Below are 26,777 nucleotides of genomic sequence, written 5' to 3'. Positions count from 1 at the left end.
CTCCGGTCTGATGGGCCCTAGCACGGATCTCCACTGTTTCACAGCTCATTTGACTCTGGAGATTGAGACTTCTCCCACTCATCAAAGAGTGCAAGCTCTCAGGCCAGGACCGAGACCTGGCTCACAAACACAGAAAATGGGCACCTTGTTCAGAACAGAACAGATCAGATTCTTTAGCATCACCGTAAACAAATTACTTTCCATATGTTGTGGTTCCATGACGTTATACTACAGAAAACCTGTTTGAAAATGAATATTACTTTTGCAGTTCCTTTTGCTGAGGCTAATGTCACACTCCAGCTTTAAATGCACAGCTTTTTTTTACATGACCCACGTGTTAACTGAAGACTTCAAGTGTGCCAGAATGACTTCTTTATCTGTTCTGATTGCACTCAGTTAAAGTGTCCTCATACTGTGAAGTGGACAGAACGACCATCTGTAATTCCCTTCACCGATTATTGATGCTTACACTTCTGTTCCTATGAGTCAGGACTCGCACTAGCTACACACAGTGTGTTTCTGGGGGCACTGGAGAGGAGTCTGTGAATTGAGTTTTCCTTGAAGCTAAATGGGAATCCCTAGAGGGGCAGAATGAAATTAGCCGTAGTTGTGTACTTGGTTGTTGTAGAATAATCAGCCGCCTGGTTTGTGATGGACTCTTGCTCACCCCAGCTAATGCAGCTGATGGTCTAATGAGAACACAACTGCCTGATAATTGGGACCGTGTTGACTTTATGATGTATGTAATTGCTCAACCCTGTTTTTCGTTATCCAATCTGCATCACCGTGATGCAGCAGTGTGATGCAACTCTCCAACATGGCACTGTAGACTGTTTACTATAGCTGTTTAATAAGGATTCATGTTTAATATTATCATTCAAATTACAATCATGATCTGATTGGGGTCAGAGACTTAGAATAGCTCAACCATATAGTTCACATTTGAGCATAACATTCATGCTTTTCTTAATCGCATGAGAGCGGATTATAAACAACTTCAAATTGATCACACTTCAAACGTCCTCCAAGAAAAGTATTACATTAATTATATTTGGAGTCTCAGAGACCTCAGATTAAAATACTTTAAAGTACTTTAAATACTTTAAAGGCAGGGTTCATTTTAAAATCGAATTATTATGATTAATATTTTTTTTTTACATATGGGCTCAGTCATTCTTTTTTTTTAAAGAAATAAACACTTTTATTCATTACATTGATTAAAATGAGTAAAGACCTTTATAATGTTACTAAAGATTCATATTTCAAATAAATATGCAAACTTGCTATTCATCAAAGAATCATGTATGTTGAGAATAAGAGATGTTTATTAAATATCAAATCATCATATTAGAATGATTTCTGAAGGATCATGTGACTAAAGACTGGAGTAATGATGCTGGAAATTTGATGATGAAAAACTTTTCATCACAGAAATAAATTACCTTTTAAAACGTATTAAAATATACAACCTTTACATTGCAATAATATTTCTCAATATGACTGTTTTTACAGTATTTGTTCAAAAACATATATATACACCTGGCCTCATGTTGCTAAAACGTTTATATCATATTCTAGTTTTTATATTTTTATAGTTAGTCATTCCATATAGACCCCAAACATTAAAAACATGGCCACTCTCAATAGAGCATGGAGGTTAATTTATTTAGGTTTTGATGGAAAGATGTTTTTTTTATTACATCCTCATCTTATTCATCCTTTTTCTCCTCTTTCTCCTTTTCTTCCACTCACCAGAGATGCATTAATGTTTTCCTTATTATAATCCTTTGATGATGTCAAATATGTCCCACCCCTCTCATTCTGTTGGACACCATTATTATTTTCTCAATCTCTCCCTTTCATCTCTTCCAATTACACTTTATTTTATTTCTCGGCATCTAACACTTATTACATCAGCGGCTCAAATCAGACCGCATGTGACGGGTAACCTGGTTGTGGATAGGTTTGAAAATCCCATTTTGCTATCATGGAGATTTGGCGAGAGTGCGAGAGAGAAAAAGGGGGAGCAGGGTGTAGTAGAGGGTTGAGGATGATAACTCCCCTTCCCCCATCTACTATGCTCTCACACATGCTCTGATATAGACACTGTCTCCATGACAACGCCTGCCATTGCCATGTTGCTAGTGGCCAGCGCTCAGCAGAAGGCCCTCCTGTTTATAGCAGCGGCGAGATGCTGTGAACTCCCATGGGCTCGTGGGCCACATTAGGACAACACATACTTCACCTTTACTGCTTTCCCCCTCCACCGTTTTCAGCTTAATCTCTGTTGGTTTCACTTGTTGTTTAAAGGTAAAGACAAAGCATTTGTGAATAAATAACTCTTGTGTTCAAGAGAATAAAATTGTCACTTCCTGGGAAATTTGGCTCAAAATATCTTTGGTTAAAATGGAAATTGCTGCAATCTGAGAAACCATGGCTCTTCTTCATCATAAATTACTTGCGCCTCAGACAGAGCATGCATGCAGATGAAACGCAATAAACAAACAAAACAAAAAACGCATGTTATCATGCATTCGGGTACCTGGTGTTTGTGAACGCAATTGTGTGAGACAGTTCTCGGAGGGAATTAAACCGAATCATTTTGATGATAGACTTTGGCTCAGGATTTTCAGAATGATCAAACCAACATTTTGAGATGTTTTGCAATGTGATTGGTCCACTCACTGCTTAGATCAGTTATCCAATCACATCCTCTGTTGAGGCAAAATCACGTGAGTTTTTTTGTTGACAGATTTATTTGGTAAATGTGTTTCCATCATACTTCATGCACGCCTCTTAGCAGATAAAAAATATTAAAATATAATCCGCCTCAATTGAGCGTGTTTCATGCTCATTTGTAGAACAATATCCCAATTTTTACAATATCCCAAAATTAACATAAAAGTAGGTAGATGGAAACATAGCTATTGACACCCCAAAATGCATGTTTCAAATATATATGGCCACACTTTTGATTTAGGGTCCAATTCTTACTATTAAGTATTAACTAACTATTACTTTTGCTTAAATAAACTCCTACAGTAATTACTGCTTATTAATAGTTAATTAGGTAACTGTTAAGTTTTGGTATTGGGTAGGATTAATGGATGTAGAATATGCTCATCCTTTATTAGTACTAATAAACAGCCAATATCCTATTAATATTCATGCTAAGAAACTAGTTAATAGTGAGAATTGGACCCTAAACTAAAGTGTTAGCATATATATATATTCTAAATACTTATTTTTTATACACGAAAGGTTACATCTTGAAAAGAAGATAGGAATGCGAAGGTCAAAAGGCTATTTGTTCTCCGTAACGGGCTATGCTCTCAAAGTCCATTAACAACATCTCCATCTAGTGGCCGTTGCTGGCGCTCACAGCCTGATGTCTGCATCTCTGAGAGATGATGTCATTCTTTCTGGCTGTGCTTGTAGAGAAGGCTGTATGTTTCTGATATCTGAGCGTTCCCAGGCAAAGAGAGAGGATCAGTGTGGCCATCTGTGTGCCCGTGTGTGTCAGCAGGAAGCACACTGCAAACTGCCACAATTATCACTTGTGTGAGAGTGTCTTCTTGACTCGGTCATAGCACAGCAGATGTAATAAAGCAGGTGCTGTATTGTAGTCATTTCCTCATCTCCAAGGCATTTTCTGCAGCAATGTGTCATGAACCCGTTTCGGTTTTCATGAACCCTCTGATGTGCCTTTGCATGAAATGTTTCTGCTGTTCAAACACTGAACGCACATGGTTCGGAGATGCTCTTCTTTATGACACCCTTAGTGGAGGGAGGATCTGTGATTATGATCCACCTGATGATGTTGTAAAAGCAGCGTAGATCTGCTAAATGCAGCTAATGCTCCGAGTATAATGTGGTTATTCATGGTCTCTCGAATAGAGGACAGCAGCCACACTAATTGTACAGCAGTGTCTTTCAGTTTCATCAGAGCTCCTATAATCCATAATAATAATCATCAAGCCGTTTACACAGCCTGATCAGCAGTCGCTTCCACCGTGCCTTTTGTCTACACTTTATCTCTCTCTTTCTTTCTCTCTCTATGTGTGTGTGTGTGTGTGTGTGTGGTGGGGACCAAATGTCCCTAAGTATAATACCAGTCAATTTTGTCCTTGTGGGGACATTTTTTTTTGGTCCCCATGAGGAAACAAAGTTATAAATATTTGATATTTTTTGAAAATCTAAAATAACATAGTTTTTTTGTGATGGTTTAGGGGTAGGGTTAGTATGGGGATAGAATATACAGTTTGTACAGTATAAAAACTATTACGTCTATGGAAAATAAATCCCTATAAAACATGAAAACCGTGTGTGTGTGACGTCATATACTGACGGGTCTTGACCATACGTCAACATACGACGAAAAGGGTACCCCTATAACGTCAACATGAGACGCAGACATAAGCGCACCAGCAGCGCCTCCTAGCGGTACCCTAACGCATACCTAAACCCAACCATACCCGAATCGTCACACATGGACGTTAAAGGGTACCCTTTTCGTCGTATGTTGCCATATGGTCAAGACCCGTCAGTATGTGACGTTTTGGGGTGAGACTGTGTTACAGCCATCATATTTTTATTTTATTTTATACAGGCTATCTTACATTTCTTTCTCTACATCAATGTATCCCAGTGATCTCACAAATGATGTAGAAAGGACCCCTTTTGACCTCTGCATTACATCTAGTGAAAAAAGCTATACTTTTTAGTTTGTATGTTTGTTTTTAAAGAGTAAAGGTAATTGCCGTTCTTTCTTTAAAGGTCTCAAAATGCAACAAAAAAAACAATCTTGACTTGCTTACCTTATAAAATTAAAGTTTGGCAATTTCAAGTTAGTGCAAATAGATTATATTAATATAGCCTAATTATCCGTAATAGTTATTAAATATTGCATAATAATGTATCAGACAAACAGAGTTGGCTTTGGTTAAAGGGATTTTACCCAAAAATAAATCACCCATTTACTCACCCTTATGTTGTTCTTAACCTGTATTAGTTTCTTTCTTCTGTTAAACACAAAATAAGATATTTTAAAGAATGTTGGTATCCAAACAGTGGATGGTAGCCATTGACTTCCATAGTAGGGAAAACATTTTTAATACCGTCAACTGTTTGATTACCAATTTTCTTCAAAACATCTGCTTTTGTTTTCAACAGAACAAAGAAAATCACACACAGGTTTGGAACAACATGAGAGTGAGTAAATGATGACCGAATTTGTATTTTTGGGTGAACTATCCCTTTAAGTAAAACCATTTCTGTTCTGAAGTAATGGACGGACGGCACAATTCATAAATATGCTTCGCTTGCGCCATCTAGTGGACGAACCACAGATAAACACTTTTGAGGCAGTGATTCATGGATATTTCCTTCTCTAAATGTCACTTTTAATAAATATGCAGGACTAAATATGGTTATGGGCTCCACTAAAAGTTATGGAGGGGATACACAGTGCAAGATTAAACACACAACTCGTACCTCCAGTATAAGCAAGGGATATTCACTATTAGCCATGATGGGTGTGTGACAGTAAATGCAATAAAAAGTGAATTTGCCTGATGGACAGTGAGTGTTATTTGGTGTGTTTACTGTTGTGTTTGATGCTGTAGATCCTCCCTCCAACCTTAGTTTAAAGATCTGATATTTTGTACATCTTGACAGTGGACCACTTGTTAAGTTTTACAATGTATTTATAACCTACTTTTGTATTCAGCCTTTGCATAACAGACAATGTTGCCTTCATAAAACACTTTAAATCTAAGTGTGATTGGAGGTCACAATTGATTTGTTTATTGGCTTCACGTCCAAAGATGTGTTAGAGAATCACTCGAGATCTGCCTCGTGTAACATATTCCACTGCAGTCTTGAACATATTCATTCTGACGGTTATATGGGCTGTTTTTAACATTCAAGGGCTGATTAATAAAATGTTCGATATGTTGAACTATAAGTTTGACCATGTTAATGTTCTCATGCTCATGATTTAACTTCAGACTGCTATATATTGAAATTCATCCTGCTATTTCAGCATTTCAAATCGTTTTGTCAAGATCATGGAAGTTTTACTGGACTACCGTCAGCTTTTACAGTTGTTTTTATTAAAAGAATGGTGCTGAATCTCTTTTATCTGGATGTTTAGATCATTGTTAAACCTGTCAGGCGTGTTCAGAACAACAGAAGTGAAAAGCACAGCTAATGTTTGATGCTTCTGAGTGGAGAATGGAAGGTCTGGTATAACTGGTTTACACGACGCATTAAAGGATCACTTTACAGCCGTTTCTTTGTAACTTGAGAGGAACGAAAGCTCTGCTCTAGTAGGAAGTACAATGTTCGATTTTTTTCCCTGCAATTCTGACCCAGAGTACTGCAGTTTAGTGAACACACGCCCTGTTTGCCAGATCAACAGCGCTTCCCAATGAATCTTTAATGATGGCTTTAGACGTCGTAATGGCTATTCACTAATGTCCATTAATGATTTCTGAATGCAGCTGGCCCCGCCTTGATGGCCTCTCGTCTGTTCCATTAGGATTTCTTTTTAGTATGGTAAAAACTTTGAAAACATCCTCCTGCTTGCAGTGAATCATCACTGTCTTCCTGCTTTATTCTTTCCACTATTTAACTGCGAAATATGACATTTCCTCTAAGAAAATCGACATCAGGTAAGAATTATCTTCACTTTTTCTGCTCTTTGGTTGTAAGGAATATTTAGAGTTGTTTACTGGGAAGTGAGATTCACCTGCTGAATTCACTGTGTATTGCTCTCAGTGGATTTGACTAGTTTTACGTTGTACTTCTGGCTAGAAGTTTTCTGTGGGATTTCAGCGTGTTGGCGCTGTCCGAGGTGCTGAACTGCAGATAAAGCTAGAGTCTTCTTTCTTTCTTGAATTTTTGTTCATTCACTTTTCATTCTTTCAGTCTTCCTATCTTAGTCTTGTTTTGTTTAGGGTTTGTAGAATTTGTAAAGATTAAGGGACATGGTTTTAATTTAAAGAACATTTCAAATGATATTTTACCCTAATTTAATACTTAAATCGCTTTTTCTAGGTGGACTGAATCACATTTGTGGACCTCAGAATCCACGCTTATTTAGCTAAACTAAGAATGTCTGTTACTGACATGAGAAGGACAGAAATAGTTTTCCTGCTTTTTATTTTCAGAATAACTTTGCAATACTCAAGGAATATAATTCTATAAAATTATGATTATTATTTGTATTATTATTATTCATTCGTTACATTCGTAAGCCGATCTGATGTTTGTCTTCGGTCCAAACGTCTCTTCTAGTTGTTATTGCGTTTCATAATGTCCTGATTGTACAGTAGATGGCGCTGTTGATAAAGATATAATATCCCGCTGCTGAATAGAGCAAGGCAGGAGTCTCGAGTCTGGAGGGTTGAGCTCTAGGCTAGTTGCTGAGGGTGTTGTGTGTGTTTGGCCGTCCTTCAATGGCTCATAACGTGATTTTTCTTAGACTTCGCGGTTTTTGGAGATATTGATTGAATTCCACTGATTAGTGCAATGAAGCATGTTTGTAGATCTTATTCAACTAATATATTATTTTCTAAATATTATCTTTTAGTAATAAGGTATACCATATTTAAACAAAACATTATTTAAGATAAGTTACGAATAGCTTTAAATATCCATCATACCTCTCGGAATTCGAGCAATGTTAACAAAAACAACAATGTTATTCATTATTTCAAATATTGTGCAGTGCAAATATTAATATGCATGTTATTATGAGTGGGCCAGAAGACAGAATGTGCTTTTGCCACGCATGCAGGAAACTCACTGCCATGGCAACCAACACTGCTCCAATCAGGACATCGCAACTCTGTTGTTTTCACGCGATCCTTTATGTTTTGTGAAAGAAACATAACACATGACTAGCACACTATGTTCAACTATGTCACTGTCTTAGCACTTTATAAAGCTTTTAAGATCTCCAGTTCAATTGCAACTGTCACGTTTGTGTGCGTCACCGTCTCCCTGCGAGTCTAACGGGAGAGACAGCCTGATAGATCCGGCTCCCTGTTAAATATTGATCAAACGCGCTCTTCAGCTTGCTGTTCACACGGAGTAACACACAAATATTCAAGATTAACCTAATTTTACGTAGGCTAGTTCACTACAACAAAAAAATATTGTTTTGCTGACATCAGTCTCGCCCACTGCCCAATATACCCGGCCGGTACACATTTTGGACTGTCCCAGACGAAAGATGGCCAAATCGTTGCGATTTATGTGGTCGTGGCTGCTAAGCGGTGGTCCTGCGTCGTAGCTGAGAGAGGTTTTGTGAAAGACTGTCTTGCGACCAAAGACAGCCTGCGATTATTTTCTAGTGTCAGAAATTTAGCATGATCGTCTCACTGTTTGCTTCTACGACCTACATCTACTGACTAGCCAATAAATACACCATGAAATGGTATGATCAACGCGTCATTGCGCTTAAACTTACCTCAAGCTCCATTTCCAAAATTGGAATGCCAAGTTCCCGCGTCCATATTCTCCTTCGCTTAGGCTAGCCTACTCTTTTTTTTTTTTTTTTTTTTTTTTTTTTTCAGTGCACATTAAAGACCACAATTGCCAGAGTGCGATTCATTTAGCTATTCATCATAGTAGGCAGTCTACATCTATGTCATACACACATGATCGCATAGCCTACCCAAGTTTATTAAATCCATGTCAGTGATCTGTAATGATCTTATAGGATTTCCAAAATCGCACAGTCTGTAGCAGGCATTAGCTATGTGGTGGTGAACGTTCACGAACTAGCAATGTCCGATTCGTCCTAGTCTGATATAAATTGTAACGATTTTGAATCAGTCACAACAAGTCAACACTGACCCAATGAACCGAGACCGTCTCTCGCACAGGTGCGCAGTCAAAGTCTGATTATAACGATTTTAGTACAAGTAGCTACAATACAATTATATGAATATGCATTTAATCAGAAATTAATCTAATTATATACTAATTTACAATGACCCGAATTGATTAAATGAATGAGCTGATATTAAGAGCATTTTTGAGTTAGACTACTTTAATAGCACAAAGCAGTAGCCTACAAAATATAGCATAGCCTACTGGATATATTTGCATTTCACTAAAATAAAATAAAAATGAATAAACAAACTATTTATTACAGGAACAGACGAATTACAATTACCTATATTAATTAAACTTAAAAAAATAATTAGTTAAATTAACCGTAACTACGCCATGTCGTAAAGGAATTGAATCACTTTAAATGATTCTTAGAAATGAACTGTCCGAAAGAACCGATTCGCATAAATGAGTCGAACTTAATCACTTGCCTTCACATACCACAAATAAACTGAACAACTGTTTTTTGTCCTCGATCCCATTGAGTGGTTTCTTTTCCCGCTTTGCCATGATTCAGCTGTAATATTGACTTGCTAGAAACTTTTCGCTCTCATTGTAGTTGTCTGTGTCTACATTAGCCTACAAACGGATTCAGATGATTAACTGAAAACAAACTCTCGCTCACACACACCCACACACACAAAGCGCGCGCACACAAGAGCGCTGAATCGCGCTCGCTAACAGGTGTTTCTCTCACATGGCTCTGTGCTGTGACTGTGACTGACTGCTTCGTCGTGGGATGCTGCGAAACGAGTTCGGTGTCTGGAGGAACATCTCCGTTATTAGCCGAAATGGCAAGGTAGTGACATTATCAAGAGACAGATGCGGTAAGACCTCAGGCAACTGAATGTAGAGCCGTCTGGACTTTATCTCCGAAGAAAACAATGAGCGTTGAAGAGATGCGCCGTCACCTGCATAATTGTGTTCTGTGTTAAAGCCGTTTTAAACTCTTTTCTGCCGCTCTGTCACAATGGTGGTCTCAGGTGTATGAAGACGTGGATGTGAGCTGTTAAGTTAAAGATTCCCCTTAAGAAATCGTGTTGTGGAGTAAGTGGGGAAACGGATAGAGTCCTCTGAAAGTTTTGGTTGTCGCACCGTCAAACTGGCCATGGCTGCGGCGATCGCCAGCTCCCTTATTCGGCAGAAGAGGCAGGCAAGGGAGCGTGAGAAATCCAACGCCTGCCGCTGCGTGAGCAGTCCGAACAAAACCAAAGGAACATGCGAGAAACCCAGTCGACTCAGTGTTTTCTCCAGGGTCAAGTTGTTCGGATCCAAAAAGCGCAGACGACGACGACCAGGTCTGATGTTACCTTTGTTAATGTCCTATCTTAATACCGCCATTGTATTTGTAACAGAATCGCCATCATTATCAATGTATTTGTTTCTACTTTTCAAAACATTGGATTTTAAAACGAAGTGCTTGCTATGCTTAAGTCAGACTGCAAGTTTAACATTTTAGCCAGCATACTTTCACACTTCATTGTGAGAGCTCATTCAAACAGAACTTCTCAGGCATTTTGAACAAATGTCAGAGAAAGAAAAAAATACATTATTGAATACAACTTTTTGTTACTCTGCAGATATTGTGTTGCAATTATGTTGATGCTGATTCAGTGTCAGCTCTAGTGTTTAATCCCTTCAGAGACCGGGATAATAGAAAGCAAACTAAGCAGGTTATTGCCTGACATGGACAGCAGCTAACTAGCAAGTCCCTGGTGATTCAATCTCACACAGTGGGCCATATAAATATATATATATCTGCAGCAAAATCTGCTTTTATGAATCGTTCAGTCTTCTGAATGATTTTGATTGCTTAATTAACTGCAATTCCTTTACTAAAAGTTACCTTATCAGTTGAATCTATTATATTTAATAACATTTCATTTTCATTATTTGAAATTAAGATATGAGGGCTATCTATCTATCTATCTATCTATCTATCTATCTATCTATCTATCTATCTATCTATCTATCTATCTATCTATCTATCTATCTATCTATCTATCTATTTAAAACACACATTCAGCACAACTGTTTACTTACAACTTGTCATAGTCTCAATTACCTTGCTTCCCTCCCCACAGCATCTTACATAACCCTTATGTGCACCTTAGCAGAAGTGTGGAAGTTTGTGTGTGTAGAGTAGCAGCTGTTTACAGCAGTGATTCGGTCTTCATTAAACATGCTTAACAATAGTCTTCACATATATACACATGTACTAACACTCACATGAATGTGCTTCTTTATGTGAACTTAAACTTATATACGTTTGATATGTTGAGGAGTGATACCTCTGCAAATCTATACTCATTCACACCCTTATTGAGCCATTCGTATACTGTACCATATTATAGCATCTGTATGGCAGTTTATTTTGGTTTATTCTGAAATTGTATCTAATAGGCTTATTTGAAATATTGTGTTTTCTTGACTGAAATGTAGGGTGTGTGTTATAGTTTGTATTATCAGATGTAACCTAATATCCACACATGTTTTAATCTCCTATGATAAATGAAAGTTAATCAGTGTTAAGAGCATGATCCACCAACTTACTAAGCCTGATTAACTACATATCTGCTAATGCAATTGCAATCTGGTATTTTGCGCAGGAGATCTGTGTCCTATATATGCGTTTATTAGTTCTAGTGATGCAGATCCATTTAAAATGATTTTGCTCTGTGCATCTACAGTACATATTCACATGAATTCTTGTCATGGCCAGGAGACTGCAGTTTCTTTTGCAAATTGCTGCTCTCACCAATTCTCTGTGTGGTGACTGGTGACTAAAACAACATGTTGAGATTTTTCTTTTTCTTTTTGTTGCTGTTGTCAGTGTGGACTGTTGTTTGTAATGCATGCAGGCTCAAATCTGTAGACTATGGAATGCTCTTGCTGAGCCAGAAGCTTTGAAGCCCCTAACACTGTCACTGTGGCAATGCCTGTTTAACCCTGTCTTCTTTCTCGTTCTCTCTCTCTCTCTCTCTCTCTCTCTCTCTCTCTCTCTCTCTCTCTCTCTCTCTCTCTCTCTCTCTCTCTCTCTCTCTCTCTCTCTCTCTCTCTCTCTCTCTCTCTCTCTCTCTCTCTCTCTCTCTCTCTCTCTCTCTCTCTCTCATCTCTCTCTCTACCTTCTGTCTCTTTGCAGAGCCCCAGCTGAAGGGGATCGTAACAAAGCTGTACAGTCGACAGGGCTTTCATTTGCAACTCCAAGCAGATGGAACCATTGACGGCACTAAAGAGGAGGACAGTGGGTTCAGTAAGTCAGCTGGCATCTTGTCAGAATATCTTCAAATTTTCACCTATCCAGTCACAGCTTGAGGTTCAGTGTTGGAAAAAAGGAAGTACTAGATTAATAGGTTGATACAGTGGCCCCCCAAAAAAGAATTTGGACACTTTGATTTATGAATGTTTTTTCATTTCATAATAAAACGTCAAACCATTTTTAAAAGAAATATAGAGAATTTTCAAGCAAATGTGTTTTGGGCTTCAAATAATACAGCACAAATATACTGTTTAGAATAAATCATAAAAAAAGCATTTGTTCATAGTTACTCAGCTAGTACACTGACTTCATACTTCCTAGTTAGACCAGATGGTTGATAGTAATTACAGAAATGGCTCAGGAAAGTGAAGTTGGTTCTGGTCTTGCATCATTATTTGGACATGCCACTTGGTTTGATACAATGCATCTAATGCGATGACATCCAGACATTTCGAAGTGTGACTTAAGTGTCCAAATTTTTTTTCTTTGGGCCATTGTGTGCCTGGTATTTTATTTCAATGACAGCTGCTGCTGTTATTTATTCCTGTACACTCTTCCTTCAGACTTAATTTCTGCCTTATACCTACACTTATAGACGGCTTCAGCTTTGCTTTTCACTTTTTAATACCTTTTCAGTTCCTGTATTGGTCAGAAGAGTCAAGAGACTCAGTTCTGTATTATCCTGAAATGGAAAATTCAGCTGGAGCAGTCACATAAAACTACCATTCTTCAGAAAACAATTATTCTGAGAGCAGTTAATATAGCTGGAAAGCCCAAGTACAAGAGAAACATTTTAGGCAGATGTCCATAATGCCTGAGAAACAACTTTTTCTCCCCTTTCATCCACAAATGATTTTGTGCCATTTGAAGTCATCTTACTGGGCACCTGCAAGTGTGAATTATTTAGTCCGTAGGCAAGTGCGGCGTCACCCAGTCAGTGTTTCAGCTATACTGCGTATAGGAGCCGGCTGGCTGGTTGGCAGGGCTCTAATTTAATATGTGCTATATCTCACTGACGCTAAGTGTCTGTGGCATTCTGGGGCCTGTAAATTAGCTTGACTCTATTCAATTAGTCACTGGGTGAAGATGATGCTCATATCGAGCAAATGAGTTTGTGGTGATCGGAGTCGTTTGGAACTGTGATCGCTCAAGGCTCCAAGCTCATCTAGATTAACACAAAGTTGTATCTAGTGCACATAAACAATGTTTAACATGAAGAGCCATGCTAATTAAAATAACACCCCTGAATTTAACTTGAATTTAAATAGTGGTTGTTTGACATGTTTTATTCACCCTTGAGTTGAATCTGCAACACTGGTGCAATTGGCCACTCCTCTTTCATTGCATGCTCATTTATTTTCTTGTCTGTATTCTTCCCCTGTGTGATTGACTGTAAGGTAAAATGAGTTCTATAGGGGTGAGATTTGATAATAGAAGCTGACCTGCTTTTCCCACCACACTCCCTTATTTTGTGGAGAGAATGAAAAGCTGTTGCTGGAGAGGAGAAGTGGGAAAACAGGGAGCTTCTATCTCTCACGCTACAAAAATAGAATTGTTAGGAGCTTGGTGCCCTTGTCTCCATAGCGACGCAGTGCAGTCCTCTTGGCTCTTCTCTTGGTGTGTGTGTGTGTGTGTGTTTGATAGGGATGAGGGTCTGCTCCAATGCTGTCTTTACTCTCTTGATGTATGCCTCTTACCATATCTCTTTGACTGTTGTTCTTTGCACTTCAGAGCAGTGCCAAGTTATGTCATTGCTTCACTTAAATCACTTAAATATCACATAAGTGCCAGGTTTTAAGTGTGTTTACAGCAGATCTCGGCCAAATACTAATTATTTTTGACCTGAAGTCATGCCATTCTGCTATAAATAATGGGGGTTGGCAAATCCTTTTACTTTCAACAATGTAAAAAAAATGTTTTTCTAACTGCGTGAGAAATGACAGCGAGAATGAGAAGCTCCCATTCCCATTTGCTAACGGTGGATCATATTTGATTTTATTAGATTGGCCTAGTCAGGGGGTTGGAAAGTGGACATTTAAAGATAAAGATCTTATTGAAAATCAGACTTTCCATCTCTCAAGTCTGACTGTGATGAGCTCTTTGGAGGAACAAGACAAAAGCTCATTCTGCGCAGTAAATGTCAGGTATGGCTGCTCTATTGGATTATGTCTCTTTGTGCAGAGTTTTAGAGCTTAATTCAATTCCTAATCAATGTGCCGTGGCAGGAGGCCTTTCTCTCCGTCAACATTGGTTTTTATCTCTGCTAACTCGTCTTCCGTCTATAGAGTGGGCTGATGTGTTTTTCAGTCAGTCACAGTCGTATTCTAATGAGTCCGATTTATCTCCAAATATAATTAACTGAGATACTAACACCTGAATGAAATGCAAAAATGCTTCTCTAAAATAAAAGTTTACTCAGATTTACTGTATAGAGGTTTATTCTGGCATCCAGGTAAACCAACAAAATTAACACATCCAGAATGCTTTTGTAATAAAATTCAAAAGGTTCTCACAAAATTTAAAATTGTTCACTCACTCTCACGTTGTTCCTATCCTGTGTCACTTTGTTCATCTTCAAAAATAAATAAATTTTTAATGGAACTTGAGAGATCAACCATGGCAGCTCAACCATACTTGCTTGATACGCAAAGGACAAACCTCACTTATTCTCTGGCATTAACCCTCTGGTATCTGAGGTGTTTCCTGGGCCCTGGCGGTGTTTTACCCGAGCGGCAACCTTCCTGTCTCTCTCTTGAAGCCAACAAGGAAATGACTTAAACTGCAATTCATCAACTGGCCACTAGAGGCTCACTACAGGCTCCAAAAGGGAGTCAATTGACCGTTTGCAATGACCCTCCCCCTTTAGTTACTGTTGCTATGTCCGACAAGCTACGGCGCTCTCATGCCACACCATGTTCTCACGCAGTGAAAAATCGCGGAGCAGAGAGGACACCGACAACGCGCTGGCAGACAGGACAGACCAGCTTACTTTTGGGTTACTTTTGATATTAAACAGTCTCACCTTTCAAATTTGTTCTTGTTTTTTACGAAATTTAAACAACAAATAACGTTTTGTGGCTCTTTAATGTGTCTGACAGATTGCTGTAGAGCCTCAGTTAAAGCTGCTCGTGAACCGATTATCTCTTCCTTCTAGTTAATTTATAGCATCAAATAAACAAGAATGAACATAAGGAATGTTGTTTTAACCACGGAAAGGCGTCAGTACACTCCGTTTTTCAAGTTCAAATCCTCCCATGTTAATACTCTCCTGACTGCTTTGTCGGACAAAATGGCGGATGGCGAAGTATGATTGGGCAGATCGCCTGTCAATCAAGCTCCCTGCGTGGTTTCAGCAACCAGGCACCTCAGTTCCATCCACGTCCCGCCTCTTTCCCATTTTCTGTTATCTAAGAGTAGCGTGCTGCCAAGATGGCTGTCACTTTAAGACTTAATGTATGGTTCCAATATACCGACAGGAGAGTATAATAAAATACTGACACCTGTCCAAACGGTTTACATTCAGTTAACTTTTTCCCCGCCATTGACGGAAATTTCCATCATTTGTGAGACAACACTTCCCCACCATTGACAGAATTTTCCAGCTTTTTACTGTTAAACAGTAGAGGGGGGCTATTAAACATCTTCTGAAAGAGTACTGTATCTCCTGATCAAAACACAGCCAAAAAAGAAGAAACAAACAATCTCGTATGTAAGCAGATGTATATGTAAAATAACGAGATCATCAACATTAAACGGCATATAAATCAAACGGCCTAATGTTACCGAATGAAATGTCGACCCAGGACACGGTCTGTGCAAGCTTTGGGGGTGTTGATGGACTCGATCAAATCCATCTATGTTTTGATCATGGTTCTGAATCCCATCCAGATGTGGTCTTTGACACAAGTCTTGATGTTGCACACCCCAATGTTAATATATGAATAAAAGCATAAAGGCCTCTTCAGAAGACTTGGATTAAACCGCTCCATCCATATGGATTAGGTTTCTTCATAAACTTTTTGGAGCATCATTTTTGGTTTTGTGAACTCTCAATTTCAAAACTTTTCAGAACTTTTCAATACAAAAAATATCTTCATTTGTGTTTCGAAGATGAATGAAAGTCAACAACATGAGGGTGAGTAAATTACAGAATTTTCATTTTTGGGTGGACTAACCCTTTAAAAAAATAGATTACATAATATTTTAGCATGTTAGCATAATAAAAAAATTAAAAAATGTATCAGTCTGTTAAATTTTGGCCTATCATATAACTTTAGAAGAAAAAAGTGCATGAGTATGGAGTACTTTGAATTAATCCTTTATAGCCTGGTTTCACAAACAAGGCTTAATTAAGCCCAGATTAGGCCTTCGTTAAATTAGGACATTTAAGTAGCTTTTATAAACATGCCTTAGAACAAAAAAAATATAAACATTACTGGTGTGCATCTTATTTTAAGATATGTCAGTGCAAGTTGCTTTGTCAAGACAGCTCAAACATGCATTTTAGTCTGGAACTAGGCATGTCTGTGAAACGGGCAGTAATGTTACTGTATGTGAACATGAAGGTTTTTCACCCATATTTTCAGTGATTGGTGCTGTAGGAGAGGTGCTTTTTTGAATTCTGATGGTTGTTATATTGGCGTTTTTTGCAGAGATTATTCTGCCCTTTTGATCTTCCCAAATCTCTGTGCTCAGGTGCTCTATTAGGTGTGAGTAATTGAGTCTTCTCTCCACAACCCCCAGCGACCGAGCTCTGATAATCCCTCTGAAATGAAGTCCGCCGTGACCCTGTGGTTATGTGTGCCGCCCATGTGTGAATGCCACAAATAAAAAAGATACAGATGCTAAAATCGTATTATCTTCCTATAGTACTAATATAATACATACCTCATTAAATCATCTACATTTGGCATCTAAAAACTCTTCAAATAAACTCGGTGGCTGTAAAGCACAGAGCAGGAAAAGGGCTGATCTCTACAGGTGGACCTGGCTGATGTCAGAGGGGTTCAGAGAGAAGAGGAAGGACCTTGATGTTGGATTAGAGGGGATGGAGAACACTCCGGACTGTTGTATAAAATAGCAACATGGCCATCGATTGAGCTCCGCAGGAAAGAAAAAATATTAATCAAGCTTTCATGTTTACGATGAAAGGCAGAAGGGGTTACTGTTTATGTTCTCTCTAGTCTAGAGGATGAGGAAGCAGGAATCACTGAGTTAGTTTGGGGTTTTTTTGGCGGACATTTTTCCTTTAATTTATGGCAGAATTTAGATTTTTGGGTGAAGTATCCCTTTAATCACTTAATTTATTTGATGTTCTCTAAATCGTTATAAATATACAGCTATCATATATCTCCTCAGAAGACCTGGGTTAAACCACTTGATTCTAGTCCCAGACTAAAATGCGTGTTTGAGCTGTTTTAGCTGAAAGCAACTTGCCATTGTTTTGTCTCAAGGTTCACACCAGTGTTGTTTTTTCTAAGGCACGTTTATAAAAGCTACATAAATGCCCTAGTTGAACTAAGGCCTAATCCTGACCTAAACTAAGCCCTGTTTTGTGAAAAGATCTCTTTATATGATAGCTTTTTCTAATAGACTTTCAATGGAGGGATAGAAAACTGTCATGTTTCATAAAAAATATCTTTATTTGCGTTTTGAACAAAAGTGTTATGGGTTCAGTGACACAAGGGTGAGTAGTTGATAAGAAAACCCTTTAAAAATAAATTACATAATAATTAGCTTTTTTGTTGATCAGTCTTTTAAATTGCATGAGTCTGAGTACATGACAAAATGTTCATTTCATAGTGAACTAAACCTTTAAGAGATGAAGGATGCATATTATGTGAGATGACGCAAGTATTCTCAACTCGAAATATTGTACTTTAATATCTTGTGTGATTGCCATATCAAGTTTGGTAACCTAGATCAGTGTGCATTGATTTCTGTACACACACACACACACACACACACACACACACACACACACACACACACACACACACACACACACACACACACACACAATGTGTGAAAATCTCTCTCTCTCTCTCTTTAAAGAAAGCAGCCTTTTACTTTTACAAGTTTGTTTCCTTCTTGTTTTTTTAATCAAGCTAGGTTACATAACCAGTGAAATGGCTCACACATTTTTTTTCTTTCAAAAAGCTTGTGCTGTTTTCTTCCCAAGCTTATGTTCCTCAGATACTCCCAGTGTTAGGGGTGGCTGGCTGGCTGCTTCACTCTTCCCACTGGCAGAAAGAGGCTGTGTGGATGGGAGAGATTGTCAGCTTTATGGCTTACGTAGTGACGGGGGGGACAAAGGTGTGAGGAGAGTTGGCACAGCCAGTGGTACCCGGAAGCCCGAGTCCCGCGCAGCTCACTAACTCTGCTCAAAAGAGAGAGAATGTGTGAAAGAGACAGAGGGAAGAGTGTGAAACAAGACAGACAGAGAGTGAGAGAGAGCGTGTGTGAAAGGAAAAAAAGAGGAACTATGTTAAAGAGGGGGCAGTTCAGAGAAAAGTTTACGTTTTTCATCTAATATATAGCTATATTTTATTTTATTTCGGCTTTTAAGTTAATGATAAAGGTTGTTAATAGTTTTAGTTAACAATAACAATGTAATGTTAAACAAATGTAATGTTAAATATAATATTTTAAAAATATCTTCCAAACACTAAATTTCACCAGAACAAAGCATTATTAATTTGTAACTTTTTTTTTTTTGTCTCTGAAGCAATTTTTCTACTGACAAAACAAATAGACATATACCATCAGATAGGTGAATCCTAGAACATCGCAATACGTTTGCTAGGTTGTTGTGGGTGGTTCCTAAGATGTTCTGGCCGGTTGCTTGGGTTTTTCTAAGGTTTTCTAGAAAGTTGCTAAAGCTTTTTTAGGGTGTTTCTAGCTGTGCAGCTTTAGTGGTCTGCTGATTCTGGTGAGTGTGATGCTGTGTTGATGAGCATATGTGAGTGGCCAGAATGATGGTGATGCGTATCTGTATTCTCAGACTCATTCTGGCACTTTTATTAGTTTCTGGGGGCTGTGCAAGAATTTTGCAATGCATGTGAACACTTCAAATCAACCCAGACCATCGCATTTATGGTGTAAATAACGAAAATAATGTTAGCCTGACTACAACTTTTCTGAATCTGAACTGAATTCTGAATCCGAACACTGAATCCGAACAACACGTTTTCCTCAGGCATTCTTTACTTAAACTGCAGAATAAAAGTCTCAGTAAAACATTTAGAATTTATTTTTAATTTTTTTCTGTTTATTTGACAAAAAAAATCTGCGACCCACTTAAAACGCTCTTGCGACCAATCGGTTGAGAAACAGTTATAGGTTACTATATAAAACACATGATAGTGATATCCTAATTAATTAGCTGCACTCGGCATAATGTAAATGTTTGAAAATATAATTGTGTCTTTTCTTGTTTCCACAGCCATGTTCAACCTCATCCCGGTGGGCTTGCGAGTGGTGGCCATCCAAGGAGTTCAGACCAAACTCTATCTGGCCATGAACAGTGAGGGCTACTTGTATACATCAGTAAGTAACTACAACTTCCTATTTAGAAGTTTGTTTTATGTGTGATATGCTTTGGCTGTTTTAAACGGGTCATGAACTGCATTGTTTTATTGTTTCATAATGTTTCCTGGGGTGCACTTATAATGTTAGTATGATTTTTACTTCATAATTAAATTCATAATTTAGAAATAAAAGGCATTTTTCCTACTCTGATTTTAGCCCTCTGGTTTGAACGCTCTGTTTGAAGGGGCATGTCTGCTTTGAGACCCACTGCTGTGATTGGCTAACAGCTTTGCATATGAAATAGCTACTGTAGTATTACATGTGGAACTCTCTCGAAAATGTTTAGCACGCTTTTACTATTACAGCTATCAAGGTTAACTAATCGTGTAAAGTAATAATTAGCATAACAGTCAGATCTATGGCACTATATTTAGATCGTCATATGGAAGGTTGCAGTGATGACTGATGAGCATTGTAGCCGATCACAGACATGTTGAGCGCATAAATGCAGCGATATCGTCTTTGCATCATTTCTGCACACTTAACGAATGCTTTCATCATAACTAACAGTTCAAACATATATAAACAAGAGATTAGTTGATTCTAATGGGAGATTTGGCGAGAGTCCAGAACTCAGTCACTGATTGATTGACAGCTCTAGCGCGTGGTTTGATTTACAGCTATTGTAAACGGAATCACTTTTTTTTAATCACTTTCTATATATAATTAAATCTGTTTAAATAACATATTATTTACACCATACTAAGAGAAACAATGTGCAGTTGGTTTGATTTACTGACAGGACAAAGAACATCTGACTACATGAATCATTACATCAGAAATTACTGGTCACAGGTCAGGCATTAGTGAACAGGGATTTTTGCATGTTGTGGCAATACTGTCAAGTCCATATCATAAAAGCCTGCAAAGTCTGCGCTGAGTTTGCAGATTGATTTACCAAAGAATTCAGTGAAATGTACCAAATAGGAATAAATTATGTTCAACTGAGACATTCACATTGTTGAAAATAAATATCCACATTCCTAGCATTAGGATCCTTTGGAAGGTAATGTTATTTTTAGTCCAGTGAGTGACCCTGTGCTCTTCTCTCTTCCTCATCTCACTAACGCCAGTGGGCCAGTTAATTTTCTTCTGCAGAGGCGGTCTTTCACTACCTTATTACGTCATAAAGAGGCACATTCCAGAACGAGTCGTTCGCTGGGCCCCTGGTAACAATAAAAGCTGATTTTGGACTAACAATGACGTTTTCCGTTCTGAAACTTTCAGGATATTCTTATAATATGACGATGACCTCTTATGTCAAAACCTCAAGGAAAATTTGATTTCTCAGTTTATGACCCCTTTAAAACAAGAGGGGGGAATCACACCAAGCTGCTTCTGCACAGACCAACACCTGAGCTCTAGTCAATCAACACTCTCTCCATTACCACACACACACACACACACACACACACACACACACACACACACACACACACACACCACTCAACAAACTGCCAAATCCTGATATCAGACACTCTGGATAAACAGACCTCCATGTGACCCAAGATCAAATTAACACATAGTCTTTAAGATGCGTTCTTGCTCCTGAACCCCCTTACTGTACTGAAAACTTTCACTCTCAAGAACACTGCGCAGTATTTCACAGATTTATCCATATAAACAGATGATGCCTCTGTTGTGCGCTATTCTCACACCCTCTCTCCATATGGCATGCTGTCAGAAAATGAGTTAAGTTACAGCTGTGACAAATATCTCAAGATGTTTTCATAACCTCAGCTCCACACTCATAGTTTAGCTTATGCGCAGCCCCGCACACTAAGTGGCGTGATTACAGGGTAGATGGCGTAGAGATGTTTGTTTACTGGCTGTGGTTGTGCCACCCTTTTGCCCCTCTCACCCCCTCACAGTCCTGACCTCACGCCTGCCTGTACCAGACGAAATGTCGGCACTCTGGCATTCGTCTTGGTTACTATGGTGATGCAGGCAAGGCAGTATGTGGGTTGTGTGAATGTACACCAGTCCCTATCATTTTATTCAGTTTCTGCAAAAGATGGATGAGACCCAGTGCTTTCATAATATCCTCCAGCACATGTGAACTGTAATTAGCAAAATACAGTATGTTGGTACTGTACTGTTTGTAATTGCTTTAAATGTTTAAAAGTACATTCAAGATTATTTGTTTTTTGACTGGTGCAATAATTGTGAATAATTACCATTATTGATTCATAGTTTGTCCAGATGATTAAGTCCCTTGCGGACAGATTATTCTCCACCTTGCTCTGTAATAGGAGGACAGATGAGTTTTCCAAGGGCATGAATTGAGTAACATGCTTTTAATTACAAAGATGACTAATATCGAAACGTTAAAACGTTTAGAAACTCGTGAAAATGTGCTGAACAGGCAGCCTGCACCCCTACCTGCCAATCTTCTGCTGCAAGATAAATGTCAGAATTTCACTATGTGGTTGGCATTACTGGAGCTTGTGTTGTCTGACAAGAGAGAGTGTGTGCAAATGAATACATGGTCTCTTCAACACAGCACACACTCTCACTCAACCTCAATCTGGAGGCTGACAAAAATCCTCCATATTATGAATAACAGTGGAATGATGGGACAGTAAAGGATCATTGAGGAAACTTATCAGAACGCAGGAAGCAGACGTTGCCCGAGAAAGCTGGCCTGGCCCAGGTTAGGAATGGGTCAACTAATTGACTTCAAATTACCAACTTGACAAAGTTCGACTGATTTATCTAGACGCACACAAACACGCACATATTTGGTTTCCGTGTTTTTTGGGGACTTTCCATAAACAATGATTTTTATACATTCTATATCTGTACAAACTTTATATTCTATGCCCGAAACCTACCCATCACTGAAAACTTTCTGCATTTTTACATGTTCAAAAAACATCAATTAATATGAATTATAAACTCATGGGGACCCAAAATGTCCTCACAGGGGCAAGGATTTCGGGTATTGCCATCTTTGTGGGGACCTTTTGTCCCCGTATTACCAGGACCACACACACAATCATTAAAAAGTTTGGAGTTGGTAGGGTTTTTTATGTTTTTGAAAGAAGTCTTTTATGCTCACCAAGGCTGTATTTATTTGATCAAAAATACAGAAAAAAAAAATAATACTGTGAAATATTTCTTCAATTTTCTACTTAATGTAATTTAAAATGTATGATGGCAAAGCTGAATCTTCAGCATCATTACTCCAGTCTCAGGGTCACATGATCCTTCAGACATCATTCTAATATGCTGATTTGCTGCTCAAGAAATATTTCTTATTATGATCAATATTGAAAACAAGTGTATTTTTTTAACTGTCTCCGGGATAAATTTTTCAGGATTCGTTTATGAAGAGCATTCAAAAGAACACCATTTATTTGAAATATAAATATTTTGCAATTGTCTTCACTGTCAATTTGGATCAATTTAATCAATTTGATTCAAAGTAACAAATGTAAAAAAAACGTGAACCTCACTAATTAGTATTACAGATTTTTGGGATATGTCAAGTAAAAAATAATCCAATCTTTTATCTTAAAAATGTACATTTTGCGTAAAGATGTTGCTGTCACACCGCATCTGTCTAGCTGTTTTTAAATGTGTATTATGTAAAACAACCCTTAAGAAACGCAACAGGTGAGCCTCAAACCGCCTAATTATGAAAGACTTTCCTAAGTCCGTTTAATTGACTAGTCATTTAAGCAACCCACCAACTAGTTAATTTAGAAAATATTAATTTGTGCACATACCTAGTCCAGGAGCCGTGTTTTCAGCTCGCTCATCCTCACTGCATACCTGTTGCCATCTAATCTGTCCTGTGTAATGCTGTTTCCAGGAAGCTCTGGGCTAACTCGCTCACACGGCAGGCAGGAGATAGACAAACAAGGCAGCAGACAAGAGACTCTCGCATGAAGTCTGACAAAAGCATGTAATCTGATCATAACGTTTGGTGTGGCATATCCTGACGATATAGGGAAGCAGCGGGATCTAAACACACACAGGCGCACACATAGAGCTACTGCACTTCCCGAACACAAGCACACTCACTCACGGCGGCTCTCTGTTCCCGCTCAGTGACTTTAATGATGTATGCCTCAGCGTCTGTAATTAAAACATATGTGCCGGAGTGCTCATTAAATTAAAGCTCTGTTCTCCACAACAGTAACGTTGTGTTTGCCGTGTGGCCTCCTGGTCGAAGGCAGAAGGATGGAGGCTATATTTAGCAGTTTCTCTGAGTGACAGCACAGCAAGGTTATGTAGGTGTTTAATATTTTATTCCAGCTGTAACCGTCAGTCCTGGAGAGTGTTCATTTGCATAGGTCTTTAAGTTTGAACATTCATCTTCATTTACTCTCTGTATTCATTTCCATTTTAAAAGCTTTTCCTACAGTTGCGTCCTCTCCATTGTGAATCGTATGTAATTGTCCAATATTGGATCTAACGTTCAATTTTTATGAAAGCAGACTGCTGATCTTATAGAGTATACAGTAGCTCTGTGAAGTAATCCGGTGGTGGAGAGCTTTCATCTGGCATGAGTGGATACTGAGTGTGTGGCATTACTGCATTCTAAACTGTATTATAAGGTGTTTTAATGATTTAGTATGCTGTAATTTTGAAGTCTCTCTGTTTTTGTAATGTGTATGGGTGTTTCTGTATTCTCTGATGCCCGCTTGTGTTTGCTGCTATGGAGCCACACGCAGCCTGAGCTACACAGCCAGCCAATCGCACACCAGTGATGTTGTGCTGCTGCTTCTCCTTTTTCTAGTTTCTCCTCGTCTGTTTTTTGTTTAGATAGTTTGACTTTAGATACATCTACATTACCATTCAAAAGTTTGGGGGTCAGTATGATTTGAAAGAAATTACTTGTATTCAGCATGAATGCATAAAACTAATCGGAGGTAACCGTAAAGACATTTATGATGCTGCAAAAGATTTCTTTTTCAAATGATTGTTCAAATGATTGTTGTTCTTAATTTTTTTTCAGGATTCTTTGATGAATAAAAAAAATCACTGTTTCCACAAAAATATTAAGCAGCAGAAAATTAAGTTTTCAACAGTTTTTTTTTTATCAAATGTAGTAACCCCAAACCTTTGAACCGTGATGCATTTCTGTAGGTTTTTTTTTAGATATTTGGGGCAATTTGATATATTTTATCTTGATATTTATAATTTGCTCTGAAATTTGCCTCACCAGCTTTTTCACAAGTAGAAAAAGTAAAATAAAATATTTAAAATAGGCCTACACATTTTCCACACTATTTGTTTACTGAAGGAAGAATATTTAATAATTCACATTTATACAAACATAGCAATAGATATTCATAACCAACCAATCTTCATAAATCTTTATGAAAATGCCACACTGAGATTTCCATGACCATTTTAACTGACACTGCAAACTAATCATTTAACGGTTTGACGTGGTTTTGAATCGATTAATTAAAACTGAATATTTGGACCGATTCATGAAAGTTAATTAAACTATCTCCCAGTCGCATCTTAAAATAAAGAACCAATCAATAGTTGACAAACACAACATGGGTGCACACACAGTAATTACATCTCAGGCAAAAATGCATGGAAAATAGCCTCATTGATTGTCCTTGGCATTGCATGTTGTGGCCTATTATAAGCCAAATCAACCATAACATGTCATAAAGCAATATTCTGCAATTCAGTGAAATGAATGGTGCGCATTTACTACAATACAATCAATTATCAGCCCAGAATTAAGTCAGATTGAAGAAAAGATGCACAATTACTTTTTTATGTGTGAACTTTTCAGTGATTTTCTTTTGGAGATTAATTTGGCAGTCCATGAATGAATTCTTTTTTATCACTTGAAAGCATAGTGATGGTGTGTAACCTCTGCTGACCCACGGCATGTTGTTGTAAAGTTTGAATATTTTTCAAAGGTTCCCTCATATTGAACACTCCAACCAGGTTTAAATGCACACAGATAGAGAAATCTGAATTTATGTTTGGTCAGCGACCACCCAGAAACAGTAGCATCCCCATTGCAACACGTTAAAAACATTGTGTTTTTGCAATCTGTGTGTTTGCGATAAGACCGAAAATAATAAAAAGAGAATTAATGCATGAGTGAGTCTGTATGTCTGAGTGCAAATGTATTCATCCATCAGCTTGACAGAGTGAGGGAGAGAGGAAATCAATTAAACATATTTTCTGTTCTCTGCACATTTTCTCTTTGCATTTATTATACAGAACCACATGATCCATCCAATGCTTAGTTGTTAAATGATAACACCTGCTGTTTAATCAGTGAGCACATCAAATATTAAAACAACCTTGCAAATATAAATGATTTCATCACAACATATTACAAATGAACAGTTAATCAGATGACAGTTGGTGCTCATTGGCTGCCCTGTGAGCTGCTCTGTCTGCGGCCGCATTTGAAGTCAAAGATCAGTTTAGTGTTGGGTCATTCGGAACATCAGAGACGGGCACATCAATATTAAAAGCCCACAGACTACGGAGAACGCACAGACACTGTGTCCTTCTGTAGTGGACATAAACTGTATTCTTCAAGTGGAGAATTCAGACTGTACAGGGCACTTTCTACTATTACAGTACATTTCGGTCTCCCATAACTAAAAAAACTAAAAAAAACATTTAGGGTGCAAATTCCATATATTTTGTTTTAGGAACTAATACAAACTGTTTCATAGTAATCTATTATTATTATTTAGATATTAACAAACTGCTAATACCATAGAAAATCTTCCTTTTAAATTACAGTGAATTGTGAGATATAATAGCGTGCTCCTCTCAAACGACTTTCCTTTTTTCATGGATGTCTATTTGCATTGTTCTGGCAACTCGCATTCAGTCCGGTGCCATTCTGGTATATAACGCCCACCGTCCAATCAAAAGCTGATTTAATATAATCAACCTCTGCCCTGCTTATCTCACTTTGAAATATGTCAAATAACAGAAGTAAACAGCAATTCTGAACAGATATTCACATCAACGTCATAAGAAATAGAAATAAGAAAACCGTAGTCCTGTGGAAGTCCTC

General features: G+C 38.1%; 1 protein-coding gene across 15 annotated transcripts in view; it reads left to right on the top strand.

Annotated features, from left to right (window-relative positions):
- fgf13a (fibroblast growth factor 13a) overlaps positions 1–26,777 on the top strand; it is a 122,068-nt gene that overhangs the window by 80,595 nt on the left and 14,696 nt on the right. For 12 of the 15 annotated variants that reach the window (XM_079630385.1, XM_079630383.1, XM_079630378.1 and 9 more), the window contains 2 exons: positions 12,047–12,157; positions 19,608–19,711. In XM_079630385.1, the coding sequence (XP_079486511.1) occupies positions 12,047–12,157; positions 19,608–19,711 (215 nt within the window). Of the gene's footprint in view, positions 1–6,418; positions 6,675–9,357; positions 10,203–12,046; positions 12,158–19,607; positions 19,712–26,777 lie in introns of those variants that run through there. The other 3 variants (XM_079630382.1, XM_079630387.1, XM_079630377.1) reach the window with 3 other exon arrangements.

This window comes from Phoxinus phoxinus (genome assembly GCF_949152265.1).
Source record: "Phoxinus phoxinus genome assembly, chromosome: 12".
Classification (NCBI taxonomy): Eukaryota; Metazoa; Chordata; class Actinopteri; order Cypriniformes; family Leuciscidae; genus Phoxinus; species Phoxinus phoxinus.
The sequence above is the reverse complement of the archived record's forward strand: the minus strand, read 5'-3'. Positions and strand labels throughout refer to the sequence as shown.